The 25253-nt window shown below is 32.7% G+C and overlaps 1 protein-coding gene across 1 annotated transcript; it reads right to left on the bottom strand.

The window, feature by feature from the left end:
* Positions 1-4249: 4249 nt before the first annotated feature.
* Positions 4250-25026, bottom strand: LOC135122958 (uncharacterized). The gene is made up of 3 exons (XM_064047457.1): positions 24730-25026; positions 17009-17230; positions 4250-4661 (listed from the first exon to the last, which is right to left on the bottom strand). The coding sequence occupies exons 1-3, from the start codon at positions 24845-24847 to the stop codon at positions 4429-4431; spliced, it is 573 nt and encodes a 190-aa protein (XP_063903527.1). The 5' UTR covers positions 24848-25026; the 3' UTR covers positions 4250-4428.
* Positions 25027-25253: the final 227 nt, after the last annotated feature.

Here is a 25253-nt window from a genome sequence, read left to right as displayed (position 1 = left end):
ATTGTACAGTTTTTCATTTTTCAGTTTCTTAATTTCTCAGTTTTTCCATTTTTAGATTTCTAGGTTTTCTTTCAAATTTTCCAGTTTCAACTGAATTTTTTTCAATTTTTCGATTTGAAAATTTTTGCTTTCTTCAGTTTTTTGATTTTTAATTTCTTATTTTGCAATTTTGCAATGGACGTTTCAGTTTCATAATTTTTCGTTTTTTCAGTTTCTCGATTTTTTATTTTTCAAATTTTCGATATCACGATATCTCAGTGTTTGTCAGTTTCTCGATTTTTCACTCATTTGAAGAATTTTTTATTTTTTCTCCTGTTCTATGCTTCAATTTTTCGATTTTGCGATTTTTAATTTTACGATTTTGTAATTTCTCAGTTACTCGACAGTCATTTTTTTAATAGGTTTTTTAACCACTTTTTTGGAACATTTTTGGAAATTTTGATTTTATTTTGCGTGTTTATTTGACCAAATATCGTGACGGCAATTTCAGAATCGTAACTAGCGGAAGATTATCTACAATTTGACATCAATTTTCGGTCGATTAAACCAATTTTAACCACTTTTTTGGAAATTTTTTGGAAATTTTGAATTCACTTTTCGTCTTTATTGGACCAGATATAGTGGCAGCGATTTCTGAATCGTAACTGTAGGAAGATTATCTACAATTTGACACCAATTTTCAGTCGATTAAATCAATTTTAACCACTTTTTTGGAAAATTTTTAGAAATTTTGAATTCACTTTTCGTCTTTATTGGACCAGATATAGTGGCGGCGATTTCAGAATCGTAATTAGCGGAAGATTATCTATAATTTGACACCAATTTTCGGTCGATTAAACCAATTTTAACCACGTTTTTGGAAAATTTTTGGAAATTTTGGATTCTCTCTTGGCGTTTCCTGGACCAGATATCGTGACGGCGATTTCAAAATCGTAACTAGCGGAATATTATGTACAATTTGACACCAATTTTCGGTCGATTTAACCAATTTTAACCACTTTTTTGGAAAATTTTTGGAAATTTTGATTTTATTTTGCATGTTTATTGGACCAAATATCGTAACGGCAATTTCAGAATCGTAACTATCGGAAGATTATCTATAATTTGACACCAATTTTCGGTCGATTAGACCAATTTTAACCACTCTTTCGAAAAATTTTTGAAAATTTTGAATTCATTTTGCGTGTTTATTGGACAAGATATCGTAGCGGCAATTTCAGAATAGTAACAAGCGGAAGATTATCTACAATTTGACACCAATTTTCGGTCTATTAAGCCAATTTTAACCACTTTTTTGGAAAATTTTTGGAAATTCTGGATTCACTTTTTGCGTTTCTTGGACCAGAGATCGTGACGGCGAGTTTAGAATAGTAACTAGCGGAAGATTATCTACAATTTGACACAACTTTTCGGTCGATTAAACCAGTTTTAACCACTTTTTTGGAAAATTTTTGGAAATTTTTGATTCACTTTGCCTGTTAATTGGACCAGGTATCGTGGCGGCGATTTCAGAATTGCAACTAGCGGAAGATTATTTACAATTTGACACCAATTTTAGGTCGATTAAGCCAATTTTAACCACTTTTTTGGAAAATTTTTGGAAATTTTGGATTCACTTTTTGCGCTTCTTGGACCAGATATCGTGACGGCGATTTCAGAATCGTAACTAGCGGAAGCTTATCTACAATTTGACATCCAATTTTGGGTCTATTAAGCCAATTTTAACCACTTTTTTGGAAAATTTTTGGAAATTTTTAAATCATTTTGCGTGTTTATTGAACCAGATATTGTGGCGGCGACTTCAGACTAGTAACTAGCGGAAGATTATCCACAATTTGACACTAATTTTCGGTCGATTAAACCAATTTTAACCACTTTTTTGAAAAATTTTCGTAAATTTTGGATTAACGTTTTGCGGTTCTTAGACCAGATATCGTGACGACGATTTCAGAATCGTAACTAACGGAAGATTATCTTCAATTTGACACCAATTTTCGGTCGATGAAACCAATTTGACCACTTTTTTGGAAAATTTTTGGAAATTTTGGATTCAGTTTTTGCGTTTCTTGGACCAAAGATCATAACGGCGTATTCAGAATCGTAACTATAGGAAGATTATCTACAATTTGACACCAATTCTCGGTCGATTAAACCAATTTTAAGCACTTTTTTGGAAAATTTTTGGAAATTTTGATTATAATTTGCGTGTTTATTAGAGCAAATATCGTGACGGCAATTTCAGAATCGTAACTAGCGGAAGATTATCTACAATTTGACACCAATTCTCGGTCGATAAAACCAATTTTAACCAGTTTTTTGGAAAATTTTTGAAAATTTTGGATTCACTTTGCGTGTTTATTGGACCAGATATCGTGGTAACGATTTCAGAATCGTAACTAGCGGAAGATTATCTACAATTTGATACCAATTTTCGGTCGATTAAACCAATTTTAACCACTTTTTTAGAAAATTTTTGGAAATTTTGAATTCAGTTTGCGTCTTTATTGGACCAGATATCGTGACGGCGATTTCAGAATCGTAACTAGCGGAAGATTATCTACAATTTGACACAAATCTTCGGTCGATTAAACCAATTTTAACCCTTTTTTTGGAAAAATTTTTGAAATTTTGGATTCACTCTTTGCGTTTCTTGGACCAGATATCGTGACGACGATTTCAGAATCGTAACTACCGGAATATTATGTACAATTTGCCACCAATTTTCGGTCGATTAAACCGATTTTAACCACTTTATAGGAAAATTTTTGGAAATTTTGAATTCATTTTGGGTGTTTATTGGACCAGATATTGTGGCGGTGATTTCAGAATAGTAACTAGCGGAAGATTATCTACAATTTGATACCAATTTTCGGTCGATTAAACCAATTTTAACCACTTTTTTAGAAAATTTTTGGAAATTTTGGATTCAGTTTTTGCGTTTCTCGGACCAAAGATCGTAACGGCGTATTCAGAATCGTAACTAGCGGAAGAGTATCTACAATTTGACACCAATTCTCGGTAGATAAAACCAATTTTAACCAGTTTTTTGGAAAATTTTTGAAAATTTTGGATTCACTTTGCGTGTTTATTGGACCAGATATCGTGGTGACGATTTCAGAATCGTAACTAGCGGAAGATTATCTACAATTTGATACCAATTTTCGGTCGATTAAACCAATTTTAACCACTTTTTTAGAAAATTTTTGGAAATTTTGGATTCAGTTTTTGCGTTTCTCGGACCAAAGATCGTAACGGCGCATTCAGAATCGTAACTATAGGAAGATTATCTACAATTTGACACCAATTTTCGGTTGATTAAACCAATTTTAACCACTTTTTTGGTAAATTTTTGGAAATTTTGAATTCACTTTTCGTCTTTATTGTCCCAGATATGGTAGCGGCGATTTCAGATTCGTAGCTATAGGAAGATCATCCAAAATTTGACACCAATTTTTAGTCGATTAAACCAATTTTAGCCACTTTTTTGGAAAATTTTTGGAAATTTTGAATTCACTTTTCGTCTTTATTGGAGCAGATATGGTCGCGTCGATTTCAGAATCGTAACTATAGGAAGATTATCTACATATTGACAACAATTTTCGGTCGTTTAAACCAATTTTAACCAATTTTTTGGAAAATTTTAGGGAATTTTGAATTCAGTTTTTGCGATTCTTGGACCAGATATCGTGACGGCGAATTCAGAATCGTAATTACCGGAAGATTATCTACAATTTGAAACCAATTTTGGGTCGAATCTTGGGTATTCCTTATGTTTTGTTTTTCGAAGTACATAGTTTGAAAAAATTTCGGGAAACAATTTTCTTTTGTTTTTGAAATAGTTTGATTGAAACTTGGGAAACCCTTTTTGTTTTGTTTTTGTAGTAGTTTGAAAGAATCACTTGTGTTTTGTTCTTGAAGTATGTAGTTTAAAAAAAGTCACTTTTGTTTTGTTTTTGAAGTAGCTTCAAAGAATCTAGGGACGCCTTGTATTTTGTTTATGAAATAGTTTGAAAGAATCTCGAAGACCTCTTATGTTTTGTTTTGGTTTTTAAGGAAACACCTTTGTTTTTTTTTTTTAATAATTTGAATGAATCTCTGAGATCCCTTGTCCTGGTTTAAAAAAGTATAAAAAACTTTGAGAAATTTCCCGATTTCTGAACCTCTATAAGCACCATGTTATACAATCAAATTTAGCACATTTAACAAATTCCCAAAAATGTATACCTTCTCACTAAAAAAACAACCCCAGTTTCCACGTATTAAAACACCTTTATTCTTACATTTACCCACCCCAAATCAAGCACCGGAACCCTCTCAGCCCAACTTCAAGCAAAAATCGCACTTAATCCACCTAATATGTACAAAAGAGAGTCTATCCAAGCTTACAAATAATCTAAACCTAACCTAATCCTATTCTCCGTATTTTTTTTACATTCGGTAATATATCAAAAAAGTGACAAGCGTCGCAGCGATTGTGCCGACCAACGACATCAGAGGACCCTTCTGGACGGCGGCGTTGCAGCCGTCCCCGCTGCACAAGGAGCAATATTTCATACGAAGATTATCATTATCGTCCTTCTCCTTCTTCACCTTGAGACAGATATCCAAGTTGTCGCTCCTGGCGAGCTGGCAACCTCGCAGAACGTAGTGTTTATTTCCATCTGAAAAAAAAAGTGACAAGTTCGAAACAATGCTGTAATCCATGATTCATTCAGTTTAATAAAACTTATTGATGATGTTGCGTGTTTGATCTTATCTATCGGGGACAAGTATGCAGATAAGAAAAATGTGCGTTTTTACGGAAAATGTAGCTGTGATGATAAGTGTTTTTGGTATTGTGTTGGGAAATGAGCTATAAATTAGGGTTTGGCGGGCGCAGTTGTGTAACGCAAGGGTCTGTTTTCGTCATGAGATTGCAAAAATTTTGTAACATGAAGCAGCTGCAATAGACGAAATCAGATAGATACGGTTCGAGTGGCAACAAAGCCAGCGAAAAATGTGTAGGAGGCCTCAGGACCGTCTAGATCAGAGTTGAGAGTTTTCGTGTAGTTTATTTTTAAACTGCAGTTTCCGCGTAAACATGACTTGTCATAGCCATATCTCAAAGCAGTTTCAAGTCCTAGTTTCCTTGAGACAAGTGACGATAATACTGTTCAGACCTTTTTTCACAAATTCTACGAAATAAGTAATCTTGATTTTATTATAAGTATGAATTGTAAAACCTGGGGTTCGCCTTGATATACTTTCGACTTAAATTAATCTACAAAAGTAATTCTAATGGATTAATATTTATTGTGCTTCCAATGATCTCCAATACAGTCTGATGAAGCGTTGCACCATATTATTGAAACCATTTCAAAATAAAAAATTTTCCATTTTTCCTTCCTCCTGGTGCAACAGATTTTGTCGTCTTCTATTCTCTCTCTTCACGCATGTATAAACATTGCGCCATATGTAGAGATGTATATAAACAGGGGTGTCTAAATTATGTACATTTATGTCTGAGTTACACTTAACAAAAATCTTTCTCATTTTAATTACTTAATCAAAATTTAAATCGTAGAAATGCCTGGAACAAAGAACAGGATTACAAGTACAAAAAACGAACTTATTAGACTGGCTCTAAAAGCAATCGAACAGGATAGACCTTGTCCAACTGTAAATAGTATAAAATAGTTAGGACTACATTTCTAGGAAAAATTGGAACGTACAATTCAGAAGCATTGGTTTTTGAAGTGGTTTGAAAGAATCTTGAGGAGCTCTTGTATCTGGTTTTTAATGTACTTAGTTTAAAAATACCTCGGGGACCCCTTTTTCTTTGTTTTTTTTAAATAGCTAGAAAGAATCTTGGGAATATTTCTGGGTATTGCTCTTGAAGCAGTTTGAAAGAATCTCGAGAATCATTGGTGCCCGGTTTTTGAAGTAGTTTGAAAAAACTCAGGCAGTACTTGTCGCTGGTTTTTGAAGTAGTTTGAAAGGATCTCGGGAACTAATTGTCCTAGCTTTTGAAGCTGTTTGAAAGAATCTCGAGAATCATTGGTGTCCGGTTTTTGAAGTAGTTGTAAAAAACTCAGGCACTCATTGTGGCTGGTTTTTGAAGTAGTTTGAAAGAACCTCGGGGACTAATTGTCCTGCTTTTTGAAGCAGTTCGAAAAAATCTCGGAGACCAATTGTGGCTGGCTTTTGAAACATTCTTAAAGAATCTCGAGGATTTCTTGTGTTTTTGTCTAGTTTTAGAAGTGGTTTGAAGGAGCCTTGGAGAGCCACGTGTCTTCCTTTTGAAGTAGCTTGAAAGAACCTCAAGGATCATTTGTGTCAAAGTCAGGCACCACTAAACTTGTCTCTGGTTATTGAACTAGTTTGAAAGGATTTCGAGATCACTTTTGTTTTAATTTTGAAGTAGCTGAAAGAATCTCGGGCACCCCTTTGTGTCTGGTTTTTGAAGTAGTTTGAAAAAATCTCAGGGACCTCATGTCTGGTTTTTGAAGTAATTTGAAAAAATTTCAGGGGTGGATCTCTTGTTCTGGTTTTTGAAGCAGTCTTAAAAAAATTCGAGGATCACTTTTGTTTTGTTTTCAAAGTGATCTGAAAGGACCTCGAGGGCCGCTTGCGTCTAGTTTTAGAAGTAGTTTGAAGGAGTCTTGCGTAGCTCCCGTGCCTGCTTTTTAAAGTAGCTTGAACGAATCTCGAGGATCTTTCTAAATATTGCTCTTGAAGTAATTTGAAAGAATCTCCAGGATCATTTATGTCCGGTTTTTGAAGTAGTTTGAAAAAAACGCAAGCACCACTTGTGTCTGGTTTTTGAAGTAGTCTGAAGGAATCTCGGACACCCCTTTGTGTTTGGTTTTTGAAGAAGCTTTAAAAAGTCTCAGGTACCCCATATGTCTGCTTTTTGAAATAATTTGAAAGAATCTCAGGGATGGATCTTTTGTGTCTGGTTTTTGAAGCAGTCTTAAAATATTTCGAGATTACTTTCGTTTGTTTTCTTTCAAAGTGATTTGAAAGAACCTCGGAGACCACTTGTATCTAGGTTTAGAAGTAGTTTGAAGGAGTCTTGCGCAGCTCCCGTGCCTGCTTTTTAAAGTAGCTTGAACAAATCTCGAGGATCTTTCTAAATATTGCTCTTGAAGTAATTTGAAAAAATCTCCAGGATCATTTATGTCCAGTTTTTGAAGTAGTTTGAAAAAACTCAAGCACCACTTGTGTCTGGTTTTTGAAGTAGTCTGAAGGAATCTCGGGGACCCCTTTTCTTTTGATTTTGAAACAGTCTGAATAAGTCTCGAGGACCCCCTGTGTCTGCTTTTAAAAACAGTTTGAAGGAGCCTTCAGGGTCCCTTGTGCATGATTTTTCAAGTATTTTGAAAGAATCTCGAGGTTTTTTGGTTTTTGCAGCAATCTGAAAAATCTCGAGGACTACTTGTATCCGGTTTTTGAAGTAGTTTGAAAGAATCTCAGCGACTTTTTGTGTCTGCTCTTTGAATTGGTTAGAAATAATCTCGGGGATCTTTCCGGGTATTGCTCTCGAAGCAGTTTGAAAAAATTTTGAGAACCACTTGTTTTCGCTTTTGAAATAGGTAGATTGAGAAAACTCAGGAACCACTTGTGGCTGGTTTTTGAAACAATTTGAAAGAATCTCGGGGACTACTTGTCTCTGGTTTTGAAGTAATTTGAAAGCATCTCGGAGACCAATTGTGCCTGGTTTTTGAAGTTGTTTGACAAAGACTCAGGCACAACTAGTTTTTAAAGTATCTCGGGAAGCACTTTTCTTTTCTTTTTAAAAAAGTCTGAACAGTTTGAAGGAGGTTTGGGATGCCTTATGTTTGATTCTTCAAGTAGTTTGAAATAGTCTGGGGGTTTTTTTGGTTTTTGAAGTAGCTTGGAAAAATCTCGGGGGTGCCTCGATATATTGCTCTTGGAACAATTTGAAAGAAGTAGTTTGAAGAGTCTTGTGAAGCCCATGTACCTGCAGTTTGAAGTAGTTTGAAAGAATCCCGGGGATTCCTTTTGTTTGGTTTTTGAAGTAGCTTGAAAGAATTTCCGGGATCTTTCTGGGTATTGCTCTTAAGGCAATTTGAAAAAATCTCTAGGAACACTTGTGTCTGATTTTTGAAGTAGTTTAAAAGAATGTCGAGGACCCCTTTCTTGTGACTAGTTTTTGAAGTATTTTCAATCAATCTCGGGGATCTTTCTGTATATTGTTCGTGAAGCATCTAAATAAATGTGGGGATCACATGTCTCTGGTTCTTTAAGTAGTTTGAAAGAATCTCAAGTACCTCTTGTGTTTGATTTTTCAAGCAGTTTTAAAGAATCTCGGAGACGCCTTTTGTTTTTATTTTGAAGTAGCTTGAAAAAATCTCAGTGAATTCTTGTCTCTGGTTTTTGAAATAATTTGAAAGAAGATCAGCGACCAGATGTGTACGGATTTTGAAATAACTAGTTTGAAAGTATCCCGGGGATTCCTTTTGTCTGGTTTTTGAAGTAGTTTGAAAGCATCTCCGGGAACTTTCTAGGTATTGCTCTTGAAAGCAATTTGGAAGAATCTATAGGACCATTTGTGTTTGGTGTTTGAAGCAGTTTGAAAGAATCTCGGGGACTACTTGTCTCTGGTTTTTGAAGTAATTTGAAAGCATCTCGGAGATCAATTGTGCCTGGTTTTTGAAGTTGTTTGACAAAGACTCAGGCACCACTTGTGTTTTGATATTGAAGTAGTTTTTGAAAGAATCGCGGGAAGCCCTTTAAGAAAAGGGTTCTTGTCTTTTTCAAAAAGATAAGAGTCTTTTTGAAAAAGTCAGAAAGAATCTCGAGCGCCCGACGTGTCCGCCTTTAAAAACGGTTTGAAGAAGTCTTGGGGATGCCTTATGCCAGATTTTTCAAGTAGTTTGAAAGAATCTCGGGTTTTTTTGGTTTTTGAAGTAGCTTGGAAAAATCTCGGATGTCTTTCGATATATTGCTCTTGGAACTATTTGAAAGAAGTGGTTTGAAGGAGTCTTGTGGAGCACACGTACCTGCGTTTTGAAGTAGTTTGAAAGAATCCCGGGGATTCCTTTTGTTTGGTTTTTGAAGTAGCTTGAAAGAATCTCCGGGATCTTTCTGGGTATTGCTCTCAAGGCAATTTGAAAAAATCTCTAGGAATACTTGTGTCTGGTCTTTCAAGCAGTTTGAAAAAATTTTGGAGACCACTTGCGTCTGGTTTTTGAAGTAGTTTAACAGAATCTCGGAGACCCCTTTTGTTTTAATTTTGAAGTAGCTTGAAAAAATCTCAGAGAATTATTGTCTCTGGTTTTTGAAGTAATTTGAAAGAACATCAGGGACCACATGTGTATGGATTTTGAAGTAAGTAGTTTGAAAGTATCCCGGGGATTCCTTTTGTCTGGTTTTTGAAGTAGTTTGAACGAATCTCGGAAATCTTTCTGTGTTTTATTCTTGAAGCAATCTGAATAAATGTGGGGGAGCACTTGTCTCTGGTTTTTGAAGTAGTTTGAAAGACTCCCGGGTACCTCTTTTGTTTTGATTTTGAAGTAGCTTGAAAAAATCTCGGAGAATTCTTGTGCCTAGTTTTTCAAGTAGTTTGAAAAATTCTCGAGGACTACTTGTCCCTAGTTTTGAAAGTAATTTGAAACAATCACGGAATCCTGTTGTGTCTAGTTAGAAGCAGTTTGAAAGAGTCTTGGGAAGCCCACATACCTGCGTATTTGAAATAGTTTGAAAGAAATATGGGGATTCCTTTTGTTTGGTTTTTGAAGTAGCTTGAAAGAATCTCCGGGAACTTTCTGGGTATTGCTCTTAAAGCAATTTGAAGAAAATTTCTAGGACCACTTGTGTCTGGCTTTTGAATTAGTTTGAAATAATTTTAAGGCCCTCTTGGGTCTGCTTTTTGAAGTAATTTGAAAGAATCTCAAGGAATATTTGTGTCTGGTTTTATAAATAGTTTGAAAGAATCCCTGTGATTCCTTTTATCTGGTTTTTGAAGTAGTTTGAAAGAATGTACGGATATTTCTGGCTATTACTCTTAAAGCAATTTGACAATAGGACCATTTGTGTTTGGTCTTTGAAATCGTTTGAAAGAATTTTGAGGACCCTTTGTGTCTGCTTTTTGAAGTAATTTGAAAGAATCTCAAGGAATACGTGTGTCTGGTTTTAGAAATAGTTTGAAAGAATCAATGCGATTCTTTTCATTTGGTTTTTGAAGTAGTTTGAAAGAATGTCCGGATATTTCTAGGTATTGTTCCTGAAGCAAATTGACAATAGGACCATTTGTGACCGGTTTTTAAAATCGTTTGAAAGAATTTTGAGGACCACTTGTGACTGATTTTTGAAGTAGTTTGAAACAATCTCCGGGATCTTTCTGTGTATTATTCCTGAAGCAATCTGAATGAAGGTCGAGGACCATTGTCTCTGATTTTTGAAGTAATTTGAAAGAATCTCAGGGAGTACATGTGTCTGGTTTTTGAAGTAGTTTGAAAGAATCTCGGAGACCAATTGTGCCTGGTTTTTGAACCAGTCTTAAAGAATCTCGAGGATACCTTCTGTTTTGTTTTTAAAGTAGTCTGAAAGAATCTCGGAAACCACTTGTGTCTAGTTTTAGAAGTAGTTTGAAGGAGTCTTAATTTTCCTTATACTAAGTTTTTGAAGTAGCTTGAAAGAATCTCTGGGATCTTTCTAGATATTACTCTTCAAACAATTTCAAAGAATCTCGAAGATCATTTGTGTTTGTTTTGTGAGTGGTTTGAAAAAAACTCAAGATCCACTTGTAACTGGTTTTTGAAGTCGTTTGAAATAATCTCGGGGCTCCTTCTTGAAGCAAACTGAATGAATGTCGGAGACCACTTGTCTCTAGTTTTTGATTGTAGTTTGAGAGCATGTCAGGGACCTCTTGTATCTGGTTTTTGAAGTAGTTTGAAAGGCTCTCGAGGACCATTTTTGTTTTAATTTTGAGACAGCTTGAAAGAATCTCGGAGAATCCTTGTGTCTGGTTTTTGAGGTAGTTTGAAAGAATCTTGGGAGACCATTTGTGTCTGGTTTTTGAAGTAGTTTGAAAGAATCTCGGGGACCCCTCGTGCCTGTTTTTCAAGTAGTTTGATAGAATCTCAGGGACTTCTTTTGTTTGGTTTTTGAAGTAGCTAGCAAGTATTTTGGAGATCCTTCTGGATATTGTTCTTGAAACAGTTTGAAAGAATCTCGGTGAACTTTCTGGGTATTGCTCTTAAGCAATCTGAAAAAAAATTCTAGGACCACTTGCGTCTGGCTTTTGAATTGGTTTGAAATAATTTTGAGGACCCCTTGTGTATGGTTTTTGAAGTAGTTTGAAAGAATCTCATAGAATCCTTGTGTCTACTTTTTGAAGTAATTTGAAATAATCTCAAGGAATACTTGTGTCTGGTTTTAGAAGTAGTTTGAAAGAATCTCTGTGATTCCTTTTATCTGGTTTTTGAAGTAGTTTGAAAAAATGTCCGGATATTGGTGAGTATTACTCTTGAAGCAATTTGACAATAGGACCATTTGTGTCTGGTTTTTGAAATCGTTTGAAAGAATTTTGAGGGCCCTTTGTATCTGATTTCTGAAGTAGTTTGGAAGAATCTTGAGGACCACTTGTGACTAATTTTTGAACTGGTTTGAACAATCTCGGAGATCTTTCTGTGTAATTTCTGAAGCAATCTGAATGAACGTCGGAGACAATTGTCTCTGATTTTTGAAGTAATTTGAAAGAATCTCAGAGAGCACATGTGTCTAGTTTTTTAAGTAGTTTGAAAGAATCTCAGGAACCCCTTTGTGCCTGTTTTTTTAAAAAGTTTTAAAGAATCTCGGGGAGTCCTTTTGTTTGATTTTTGAAGTAGCTAGCAAGAGTTTTGGAGATCTTTTTGGGTATTGTTCTTCAAGCAGTTTAAAAGAATCTCAGGGACCACTTGTGGCTGGTTTTTCAAATAGTTTGAAAAAATCTCAAACACCACTTGTCGATTTTTGAAATAGTTTGAAAGAATCTCCTAGGCCAATTGTGCTTGGTTTTTGAAGCGGTCTTAAAGAATCTCTAGGATATCTTCTGTTTGGTTTTTAAAGTAGTCTGAAAGATTCTTGGAAATTACTTGTGTCTAGTTTTAGAAGTAGTTTGAAAGAGTCTTAATTTTCCTTTTGCTTGGTTTTTAAAGTAGCTTGAAAGAATCTCTGGGACCTCTTGTGTCCGGTTTTTGAAGTAGTTTGAAAGACTCTCGGAGACCCCTTTTCTTTTGATTTTGAAGTACCTTGAAAAAATCTCGTAGAATTCTTGTGTCTAGTTTTTGAAGTAGTTTTAAAAATTCTCGAGGACTCCTTGTCTCTAGTTTTTAAAGTAGTTTGAAACAATCTCGGAGACCTGTTGTGTCTAGTTTTAGAAGTAATTTGAAAGGGTCTTGGGGAGCCCACGTAACTGCGTTTTGAAATAGTTTCAAAGAATCCCGGGGATTCTTTTTGTTTGGTTTCTGAAGTAGCTTGAAAGAATCTCGGGGAACTTTCTGGGTATTGCTCATAAAGCAATTTGAAAAAATTTTCTAGGACCACTTGTGTCTGGCTTTTGAATTAGTTTGAAATAATTTTGAGGACCCTTTGTATATGGTTTTTGAAGTAATTTGAAAGAATCTCATAGAATCCTTGTGTCTACTTTTTGAAGTAATTTGAAATAATCTCAAGGAATACTTGTGTCTGATTTTTGAAGTAGTTTGAAACAATCTCGGAGATCTTTCTGTGTTTTATTCCTGAAGCAATCTGAATGAACGTCGGGGACCATTGTCTCTGATTTTTGAAGTAATTTGAAAGAATCTCAGAGAGCACATGTGTCTGATTTTTGAAGTAGTTTGAAAGAATCTCGGAGACCATTTGTGTCTAGGTTTTCAAGTAGTTTAAAGGAATCTCAGGGACTTCTTTGTGCCTGGTTTTTTAAAAAGTTTGAAAGAATTTCGGGGACTCCTTTTGTTTGATTTTTGAAGTAGCTTGCAAGTATTTTGGGGATCTTTTTGGGTCGATTTTTGAAGTAGTTTGAAAGAATCTCGGAGACCAATGGTGCCTGGTTTTAGAAGCAGTCTTAAAGAATCTCGAGGATATCTTCTGTTTTGTTTTTAAAGTAGTTTGAAAGAATCTCGGAAAGCACTTGTGTCTATTTTTAGAAGTAGTTTCATGGAGTCTTAATTTTCTTTTTGCTTGGTTTTTAAAGTAGCTTGAAAGAATCTCTGGGACCTCTTGTGTCTGGTTTTTGAAGTAGTTTGAAAGACTCTCGGGGACCCCTTTGTGCCTGATTTTTTTAAAAGTTTGAAAGAATCTCGGGGACTCCTTTTGTTTGATTTTTGAAGTAGCTAGTAAGAATTTTGGGGATCTTTTTGGGTCGATTTTTGAAGAAGTTTGAAAGAATCTCGGAGACCAATTGTGCCTGGTTTTTGAAGCCGTCTTAAAGAGTTTCGAGGATATCTTCTGTTTTGTTTTTAAAGTAGTCTGAAAAAATCTCGGAAACCACTTGTGTCTAGTTTTAGAAGTAGTTTGAAGGAGTCTTAATTTTCCTTTTGCTAGGTTTTTGAAGCAGCTTGAAAGAATCTCTAGGATCTTTCTAGGTATTACTCTTCAAACAATTTCAAAGAGTCTCGAAGATCATTTGTGTTCGTTTTTTGAGTAGTTTGAAAACAACTCAGGCACCACTTGTGAGTGATTTTTGAAATAGTTTGAAATAATCTCGGGGCTCTTTCTTGAAGCAAACTGAATGAATGTCGGAGACCACTTGTCTCTAGTTTTTGATTGTAGTTTGAGAGCATGTCAGGAACCTCTTGTATCTGGTTTTTAAAATAGTTTGAAAGGCTCTCGAGGACCATTTTTGTTTTGATTTTAAGACAGCTTGAAAGAATCTCGGAGAATCCTTGTGTCTGGTTTTTGAGGTAGTTTGAAAGAATCTCGGGGACCCCCTTGTGCCTGCTATTTCAAGTAGTTTGAAAGAATCTCAGGGACTACTTGTGATTGATTTTTAAGGCAGTTTGAAAAAAATCTAGGACACTAATATTCTCTGTTTTTTTGAAGTATAGTTTGAAAGAATCTCGGAGAAAAATTGTGCCTGTTTTTTGAAGCAGTCTTAAAGAATCTCGAGAATCTCTTTTGTTTTGTTTTAAAGTAGTCTGAAAGAATCTCGGGAACCACTTGTGTCTAGTTTTAGAAGTAGTTTGAAGGAATCTTGGGGATTCCTTTTATTTGATTTTTGAAGTAGCTTGAAAGAATCTGGGGGATTTTTCTAGGTATTACTCTTCAAACAATTTCAAAGATTCTCGAAGACCATTTGTGTTTGTTTTTTGGCTAGTTTGAAAACAACTCAGGCACCACTTATTGTTGGGTTTTGAAGTATTTTGAAAAATTCTCGGAGACTATTTGTGCCTGGTTTTTGGACCTTACAGACTTTCGACGATCTCTTCTGTTTTATTTTTAAAGTAATCTGAAAAAATTTTGAGGACCCCTTGTGTCTAGTTTTAGAAGTAGTTTGAAGACCTTTTGGGAAACCCACGTGCCTGCATTTTGAAGTTGCTTGAAAGAATCTCGGGGCTCTTTCGAGGTATTGCTCTTGAAGCAATTCGAAAGAATCTCAAAGACCACTTGTGTCTGGCCTTTGAAGTAGTTTGAAAAAATCTCAGGGACCTCATGTGTCTGATTTTTGAAGTAGTGTGAAAGAATCTCGGGGACTCTTTTTTTTGGTTTTTAAAGTAGCTGGAAAGAATCTTAGGGATCTTTCTGCGTATTACCCTTGAAGCAATTTGAAAGAACCACTTGTGGTTGGTTTTTGAAGTAGGCTGAAAGAATCACGGAAAACCCTCTACTTTTGTTTTTGAAATCATCGGAAAGTAACTCGAGAACCGCCAGTATCTGCCTTTAAAAATAGTTTGAGGCTTCTTCTGTCTGGTTTTTGGAGTGGTTTGCTGGTTTGAAAGAAACTCAAGAACCACTTGTTTATACTTTTGTTTGGTTTTTGCAGTACGTTGAAAGAATCTCGAAAATCTTTCTGGGTATTGCCCTTGAAGTATTTTAAAAGAATCTCGTGGACCATTTGTGTGCGTTTTTTTAAGTAGTTTAAACAAAACTCTGCCACCACTTGTTCTTGGTTTTTGAGGTAGTTTGAAAGAATCTTGGGCATCTCTTGAGTCTGCTCTTTGAAGTAGTTTAAAAGAATCTCGGGAACCACTTGTGTCTGGTTTTTGAAGTAGTCTGGAAAAATCTCGGGGAACCCTTTTGTTTGTTTTTGGAGCAGTGTGACAGAATTTCGAGAACCGCCTGTGTCTATAATTAAAAATAGTTTGAAGGGATTCCATGTGCCTGATTTTTCAAGTAGTTTGAAAAATCTTGAGGTTGTTTGTTTTTGAAGTAGCTTAGATAAATCTCAGGAGTCCTCTATGTCTGATTTTTGAAGTAGTTTAAAAGAAACTCGAGAATTTCTTGAGTTTGGTTTTTGAAGTAGTTTAGGATACCTTTTATTTTGTTTCTGAAGTAGTTTAAAAGAATCTCGGAGACCTGTTGTGAAAAAAAAAATCTCAAAGGCCACTTCTGTCCAGTTTTTGAAGTGGTTTGAAGAAATCTTGAGATTCCTTGTGTCCGCTTTATGAAAAATCTCGGCCACCCTTTTTGTTTTATTTTTGAGGTAGTTTGAAGAATTTTGTGATCTTTTGTTTTTAAAGTAATTTGAATCTCGGGGACCACTGTGTTTTATTAAAAAAAAAAAATAGAAAGAATCTCGAGGACTTCTTGCATCTGGTTTTTGAAGTACTTTGACACCATCGAAGACCCATTGTGCCTGATTTATGAGGTAGTTTCAAATAAGTACAAACAACATTTCAGTATTTTAAAACACCGGAAAAGTAAAAAATCTGACTTCAAAAAAAAGAAACAATATTCGTCAATGTTCGAGAAAAGTTCTTTCTTTTGACACTTTCGGTAAGAGAAGAAATGATGAGGACTAAAGAAAAAGCAAAACGAACAAAAAATTCAACCAAGTGACCGAGATACTTGAAAACTATTTGTCAAAATGTTATTCACTTGTTGAAAAAATTCAAACACACCTGTAAAGATAGAATTGTGAAAATTAACAATAATAATAAAATGAGTGTCACTTATTTCAAAATGTAATTCAGTCGACTATGAAATCTATAAATATATCACAATTATCTTATCATTTTATTGCAGCAGCAGAGTCTGTTTAATAGCACACACTCCAGGAATGAACTGAACTAATTACTAAGCAAAATTTGGAAAATCTGGTGGATAATACAAATACCACTGCTGTGAAAAATTGAGTCTATTTATGTAAAGGCTGATCATAATCTCGGTCAATCTATGTGAATTAGCGAAACAGACAAACCGAAAAAAAAATGGAACAACTGATGTTGAGAGTGTTGAGAGGTAGCTTGTGTTGTTGTTATAGACAACGCGCCTTAGTTAGAGATAAACTCAAGAGTGTTGTAAAGTACAGGTGTAGCCCTTCTTATCACACAGACTTGACGTCATTACAGATCGTCAGATGATTTCAGATAGCCCGATTTCCAAGAAAAGGTAATAAACGATTTGTAGTAGAAAACAACCTATCAATTTTGCAATTCAAAAAATCACTCAGTTTCCCAACCACAAAAACATAATAACTAATTAACTGATAAATTAACGTTAATTGAAAGCACAGTTAAACAAGATAAGATACCGAGTGTGCCAACTAGGCTTACTTCAGTAATTCGTCGTATTAAAAGTACCCAATACAATAAAATAAAGCCAATACCAACTACCGATCTAAAGCAGAAACTTCTGTTTTGGCAAATAAATAATTTATCGCCAGTGTGGAAGCTTAAACAACTTTAATCAATCAAATAACAAAATGTTCTATAATCAAGGTCAATGTTCGTCAATCACCTTTATCTCTACTCGAGTTGCTCCGCATGATTAAAATTACAACAAATATTTTCCATTATGTGACACCATAAAGCAGCAGAAATATCCACATAATTCTACAAAGAACGAGTTCTTTGATACTCACGCAGAATTTCTTGTTTTAAGCAGTTTAGAGGAAAGAGGGGCTCCTGGGCTGCGTGGACTTCGTATAGTCTTCCCATGTCTTCTTGGATTTGCTTGGCATAGCGCTCTGTTTGCGCCAATTCGGTGATGTCGCAAGATTTTAGGGGAATTTTGCTCTTGTCCAGCTTGATGCAAGCATCGCGGGGTTCGCTGGAGAGGCAGCTGTAGCATTTGAGAGAAAAGCCTGAGGAAAAACGGAAAACTATCTTAATAAAAGTGGAAGCTAATACGTGACTAAGTAATGCATTTTCCTGTTAGATGGCATAAAGAAATTCTGCGAAAGTCGTATTTTATTAGGATTTTGTAACAAACGCAAAGATAAAGCGACAATTCAATAATATTTTTAATCAAAAATCACAGATAAAAATCAATTTCGTGCTGAGATAAAAGTAAGCGTCATGTGAGTTTCCGCTTGCTTAAGTCCTGACATTGCGATTTCATACTACGTGGAAATTAGAGGCCACGAAATTTTGGAAAACAATCATTTCGTATAATTCCCATTTAGGGTTAGAAATTAAAATTATTTTCATATTACAGATGTTCCATTTGAAAGTTACATTGTTTTTAATTTTACACACTTACATATTAAAAAAAGAAAAAAATTATCTTATCTTGAAAAACGTATTTATAAAAATGGAAGAATTGTTTTATTGATTTGCACAAAAGGTAATTAAATTTCTAAACTGCTTGTTTCCTCAAATTTCACAAATGGGATGCCCCGTATTTAATAACGTTTTCGAGCTTATCACTAAGTAAATTTTGATATAAGACTTCTTGAAGTTTATCCTAATAGTTTTTTAGAATTATTCTCATTGTAAAAATCTTTTAAAAAGAAATATAGATATAGAATGAAATACCATTTTCGTGTATACTCTCTAAATGGAACGTCTTGTATATCTGAAATTAGTTATAAATTATATCCCTAAATGAATTTTTCATTTTTAAGATGTAACGTACAACTTGATTTTTTTCTTATTCGAATTCAAATTTCGAACACTCTGTATTTTAAAATTTGATTTAATTAATACCACTACAAAGCGCGTACCTTTATTTATCCTTCCATAAAATATTGGTATACAGAATCTAAAAATAATAGTGCGATTTTTTTGTGTTCCCTGCCAATACCAAAAATTTTAAGAAAACTGGAATAACGTGGCAACATCGCATTGGAATTTCAAAAATAAACTCTATAAAGCCTACAAAAAGGCTAATGAGAATATGTGAAAATAGCCTTGCAAACAGTATAACTCCGTATAGTTAAAAATAATTTTAGAGTATAGTCCTCAAAGTTTCATCTTTGGCTTTCTAAAAACATAATTAATTAATGAGCACTTAGTGACTCACCCTGTATATGTGTATCAAATTCTCGAGACTGACAATTTAGAAATAAATTTTGAAATAAATTTAACTTATGGAAACGATGAGCAGACAACCAAAAATGCTTTCCAAAAAATCGAAACTTTTTAAAAACTGAAAAATCTAAAAACTGAAAAATTGAAAAATTAAAATTTTGAAAATTGAAAAACCAAAAACGGAATCCGCAAAGTCGAAAAATCCAAAAATTGAGCAATCGAAAGTAAAAAATTCGAAAAATGTAAAATTTTAAAAATCCGGAGATTGAAAAATTCGAAAAACGAAAACTTGAAAAATCAAGAAATCGAAAAATCGAAATCGAAAATTTTTAAAAATTGCAAAATTGAAAAATTGAAAAATTGAAAAACCGAAAAACTGAAAAATCAAAAAGACAAGTTGGAAAATAGATATAATACAGGAAAATCAAAACTTCGAAAAATCGGAAAGCTGTAAAGTCGAAAAATTGAAACATGGAGAAATCGAAATATGAAAAAATCAAAAACGCAAAACATGAGAAGAAGGAAAAATCGAGAAGTCGAAGAAATATGCAAATATAAAAAATTGAAAAATTGAAAATTTTAGAATATAAAAAATTTATTAATCGAAAAATCAAAAACTGAAAAATCTAAAAATTAGAAAATTCAACAATCGAAAAATCGAACGTTGAAATCTCGAAAAACTGAAAAATCAAAAATTATAAAAATAAAAAAATCTACAACTACAACGAGTCGAAAAATCGAAGATCGAGAAAAATCGAAACATCAAAACCTTGAAGAATCGAAAAATTAAAAAAATTCTAAAATTTAAAAAATCCGAATATTAAAAAATCCCAAAACTGAAATATCGAAAAACGGATAAATCGATAAACCGAAAAATCAAAACTGGAACAATGAAGAATTGACAAATTGAGAAATCGAAAAACCAAAAAATTCAAAATTTGAAAAATCAAAAAAATCGAAAAGTGGAAAACCAAAAAATCGATAAATCGAAAAGTCCAAAAAAAACTGAAAAATTTAAAATTGGAAAAATTTAAAAATCGAAAAATAGAACAATCAAAAAATTGTAAAATTGAAATATCCAAAAATTAATAAATCGAAAGACTGAAAATCGAAAAATTGAAAATTTGAAAAGCCAAAAAATTGAAGATACAAAAAACTAAAAAATCTTAAAACTGAAATATCTAAAAATTGACAAATGGAGAGTTAACAAGATTAAAAAATCGAGAAGCCAAAAAATCGGGAAATCGAGAAATTGAAAAATCTAAAAATCGAGCAATCGAAAGTAAAAAATCGAAAAATGTAAAATTTTAAAAATCCGGAGATTGAAAAATTCGAAAAACGAAAACTTGAAATATCAAGAAATCGAAAAATCGAAATCGAAAATTATTAAAAATTGCAAATTGAAAAATTGAAAAACCGAAAAACTGAAAAATCAAAAAGACAAGTTGGAAAATAGATATAATACAGGAAATTCAAAACTTCGAAAAATCGGAAAGCTATAAAGTTGAAAAATTGAAACATGGAGAAATCGAAATATGAAAAAATCAAAAACGCAAAACATGAGAAGATGGAAAAATCGAGAAGTCGAAGAAATATGCAAATATAAAAAATTGGAAAATTCAAAATTTTAGAATATAAAAAATTTATTAATCGAAAAATCAAAAACTGAAAAATCTAAAAATTAGAAAATCAACAATCGAAAAATCGAACATCGAAATCTCGAAAAAATTAAAAATCAAAAATTATAAAAATAAAAAAATCTATAACTACGAGTCGAAAAATCTAAGATCGAGAAAAATCGAATCATCAAAACCTTGAAAAATCGAAAAATTAAAAAAATTCTAAAATTTAAAAAATCCGAATATTAAAAAATCCCAAAACTGAAATATCGAAAAATGGATAAATCGATAAACCGAAAAATCAAAACTGGAACAATGAAGAATTGACAAAGTGAGAAATCGAAAAACCGAAAAATTCAAAATTTGAAAAATCAAAAAAATCGAAAAGTGGAAAACCAAAAAATCGATAAATCGAAAAGTCCAAACACTGGAAAATTTAAAATTGGAAAAATTTTAAAATCGAAAAATTGAAAATTTGAAAAGCCGAAAAATTGAAGATACAAAAAACTAAAAAATCTTAAAACTGAAATATCTAAAAATTGACAAATCGAAAGTTAACAAGATTAAAAAATCGAGAAGCCAAAAAATAGGGAAATCGAGAAATTGAAAAATCTAAAAATGTAAAATTTAAGAAATCAAAAATTGAAAAATCAAAAATATAAAAGATCGAGAAACTCAAAAATCCCCAGACTGAATTCTCGAAAAAATGGAAAATCGAAAAATTGAAAAATTCGAAAATCCAGAATTCGAAAAGGGTTAAAAACATCGAGTAAGATCGAAAAATCTAAAAGTCGAAGAATCGAAAAATCCAGAAATTGAAATATTTATTAGTCCAAAATGGAAAAATTAAAAATTTAAAAATTTAAAAGTCGAAAAATAGAACAATAAAAAAATCGTAGAATTAAAAAATCGCAAATTGAAATATCGGAAAATTAAGAAATCCAAAAACTGAAAATCTAGAAATTGAAAATTTGAAAAACCGAAAAATTGAAGAATTAAAAAACTGAAAAATCCCAAAAGCGAAATATCGAAAAATTGATAAATCGAAAGTTAACAAGATAGAAAAATCGAGAAGCCAAAAAAACGGGAAATCGAAAAATTGAAAAATCGAAAAATGTTAAATTTAAAAAATCGAAAATTTGAAAAGCGAAAAACTAAAAAATCAACAATATGAAAGATCGACAAATTGAAAAATCCTCAAACGGAATTCTCGAAAAATTGAAAAATTGGAAAATCCAGAAATCGAAAAACCTTAAAGTCGAAAAATTGAAACATCGAGGAAGATCGAAAAATCTAGAATTCGAAAAATGTAAAAATTAAGAATTGAAAAATTGAATAATCGAAAAACCCAACATCGAAATGTTGAAAAATCGAAGAATCAAAAAAAATAAAAAATCAAGAATTTGAAAATCAAAAAAGTATAATCAACAAGTCGAAACATCGATAAATCAAAAAATCGAAATATAGAAAGATCAAATAATCAAGAAGTCGTAGAATCGAAAAATCGGGCAATTGAAGTAGCCAAAATGGATAGATTAAAAGTTGAAAAATTGAAAAATTTAGGATTTAAAAAAATTCTTAATCGAAAAATTCAAAATTCGAAAATCTAAAAATCGAGAAATTCAACAATCGAAAAATGGAACATCGAAATCTTGATATGTATATCGAAAAACCGAAAAAATTGAAAAATCAAGAACTCAAAAATCAAAAAATCGAAAGATCGAGAAATCGAAACAGCAAAAAATTGAAAAATCTAAAATTTAAAAATTGGAAAAGTTGACAAACAGAGAAATCGAAGAACAGAAAAAGCGGGAAATAGAAAACTCCAAATTTTTAGAAAATCAAAAAATTGAAGAATCAAAACATTGAAAAATCAAACAATCGAAACATCAAAAATATCAAAAAATCGAAAAAAATCTAAAATTTAAAAAATCCAAATATTAAAAAATCCCAAATCTTAAATATCAAAAAATCGAAATTGGAACATTGAAGAATTGAGAAATTGAGAAATCGAAATCCGAAAATTCGAAAAATCAAAAGATAGAGCCAATCGAAACATCAAAAAATCTGAAAAAGTAGAATTTAAAAAAAATCGAATAATTGACCAATCCAAAAATTGAAAAATTGAAAAATTCGAAAACTTGAAAAATCGAAAAATTTTTTAAAACTCGCAAAACAGAAAAAATTGAAAAATCGAAACATCGAAAAATCGAAAAATCGAGGAATCGTAAGATCAAAAAATTGAAAAATCTAAAATTTAATAATTGAAAAAGTTGAGAAACAGAAAAATCGAAGATCAGAAAAATCGGGAAACAGAAAACTTTCAGTTTATAGAAATTAGAAAAATTAAAATATCGAACAATTGAAGAATCGAAAGTTTGAAAAATCGAGGAATCGAAAAATTAAAATGTAAAATTTTAAAAATCAAAATATTAAAAAAAAAACGAAACTGAAATATCGAAAAACTGATAAATTGGTAAATCAAAACTGAAACTCTGAATAATTGAGAAACTGAGAAATCGAAAAATCGAAAAAAAAATTAAAAATCAAAAACCTAAGAAATCAAAAAAATTGCAAAATTGGAACATCCAAAAATCCAAAAATTAAAAAAATAAAAATTCGGAAATTTAAAAAGTCGAGATATCGAGAAATCGAAACGTGGAAAGATCGAAAAATGGAGAAATCCAAGAATCAAAAAATGAAGAAATTGAAATAACCAAAATGGAAAAATTAAAAGTTGAAAAACTGTCGATAAAATCGAAAAATCAAATTGAAAAATCTAAAAATCGGGAAATTGAACAATCGAAAATTCGAACTTCGAAAACTTGGAAAATCAAAAAGTCAAAAAATTTCTAAAACGCGCAAAATCGAAATATTGAAAAATCGAAAAACTAAAAAATCAAAAATACAAGAAATCGAGAAATTGAAAAATTCCAAAATTAAATTCTCGAAAAATTAAAAAATTGAAAAATCTAAAAATCGGGAAATTAAACAATTAAAAAAATTGAACATCGAAATCTTGATAAATCGAAAATTCAAGAATCTAAAAATAAAAAATCTATCACAAACAAGTCGAAATTTCGAAAGATCGAGAAATCGAAACACCAAAAAATTTAAAACTACAAAATTTAAAATCGAAGAATTGAAAGACTGAAAAATAAAATCTAAAATTTATAAAATCGAGATATTAAAAAATTCCAAAACTGGGATATCGAAAAACCGATAAATCGATAAATCAAGAGTGAAACATTGAAGAATTAAGAAATTTAGAAATCGAAAAATCTAGAAATTAAAAATTTGAAACATCAAAAAAGATATTAAAAAAAATTGGAAAATTGAAAAGTCACCAATTCTAAAGTCGAAAAATCCAAACATTGAAAAATTTAAAAAAATTAAAAAAGCTCAAAACTGAAATATCAGTAAATTGAGAAAAAACAGCAGATCGAGAAATTTAAAAATTGAAACACCGAAAAATTGAAGAAACAAAACGCTAAAAAATACCAGAAAAAAATCAACAAATCGAAAAGGCAAAAAATCGGAAATTCGAAAAATTTTTACACAATTTTGCTTTTTTTTTAAATGTTCTATTCAGTACAAAATATAGTTTTTCAGTGTTCTTGTAATAAAAGTTCCGAAATGAGTTTTAAAATACTAGTCACTGAACAAAACATGAACCGAGAAAATTTATATTTTTTTATTTAATTAGCACTATTTCTGACTTTTTAAGCATTTTTTTTTTTATTATTTTACATACTCACATTATTTGAACTTAATTTCCTGAATTATCTGCAGATGTAATCATTCTGGAAAATTTACTTATTTACTAACCTACATAAACGCAACAGAACACAAAAAATGAAGGACGAAATTATGTTTCTAGAGCAAACGTACTTACACTAATTTAAAATATGACCCTAAGATAACCCCTAATATTAATGTCGCAAAACAACATATTATTATAACATATACAGGGTGAATCTACAATGTGCAACTCCCGGGTAAATATTTACCAAACTGTCCTCTTTCCATACTAGAACAGAACTTCGTCCAATATGAGTTAAATTCTACTTTCATCTGAGGCACTGTCATTTCTTTTTTAATTAAAATCAGTTTTTGAACTAATGAATTTGATTATTGTCAAACCACTGACACCTGCAATTTTTAAAATATTTAGTGTCTCGAAACCACAAAATTTCCAATAAAAAGAGAACTTCAAAAAGTAACACGTTGTATTAAACACCCTGTATATTTAATTCCAAGTCGACTTAGCCTGCAAGATATGCACAAAACGTCATCACTTCATTTAAACTAAGATTACACTATTCCAAAAGTTCAAAGTTTCCATTTCGTGCTCTATAAAAAAACAATTAATTGCATGTTATTACGCGCAATAATACGAACACCCTGCATATATTAAAATATTTTTAGAAAATGACCCTTTAGATATCAAAGAAACGACAACATTTCTATTTTCGTTTCTTTATCGTTTTAATTTCCCACTTTTATTCAACTGCGCATTTAAATTTTATCAACCGCCGATTCTCAACGCACCGCCGCCCACTCTCACGCCGCCCATCCGGCGGTCCCAGAGACCCAACAAATCATAAAACCACTGCGCAATTCTCCACCATATGCCCCCGACTCGTACCAGGCCAAAGAAAGCTCCCAACTCCACCAACTAAATACTAACAGAGGAGTCCCACTAAACTTACCCCTCTGCACCCCGACGACCGCAAACGTGAGAAACCACAAGTGCACCAGCATACTGTTGACGTGACCGTCCAAGATGAAAATGAAAAGAAGTATACAGCAAACAACGTGCGCGACCATCGAGGTTACGAACGACGCCACGACGTGCCGGCGCCTCCGCTCCACCAGACGTCCCGACGCTCAAGGGGTGAGGATATGCACTCGTGACATTATGGGGTCATCGGAGCGGTTAATTAGAAGGGCGGCCTTGGGGAGTAGTGAGTGCAGTGGTCACTTGACCCAGTTGGAGAAGGACGCAGGAGGGGGGTGGAAGGAGTGCAACGGAAATAACATGGGGGTATTGAAGCAAATTTAGATTAAGTGGGGAGAAAAAGCGATGAAAGGAATTTTACTGGGTCGTAGCGAGCGCAGCGAGTTGTACCAGCAAGCGAAGAAAGTTGACCTTGAATTAGCGAATCAGAGGAGAGTTTGCTATCAATGCTAGACGTCGCCTAACATTGATTCTTTAGTTGCCAAGAATGGTTTT

Source organism: Zophobas morio, unplaced genomic scaffold, assembly GCF_036711695.1.
Source record: "Zophobas morio isolate AGI-343-1 ecotype UQ-CSIRO unplaced genomic scaffold, CSIRO_AGI_Zmor_V1 ptg000006l, whole genome shotgun sequence".
In the NCBI taxonomy this organism is placed as follows: Eukaryota; Metazoa; Arthropoda; class Insecta; order Coleoptera; family Tenebrionidae; genus Zophobas; species Zophobas morio.
The sequence above is the reverse complement of the archived record's forward strand: the minus strand, read 5'-3'. Positions and strand labels throughout refer to the sequence as shown.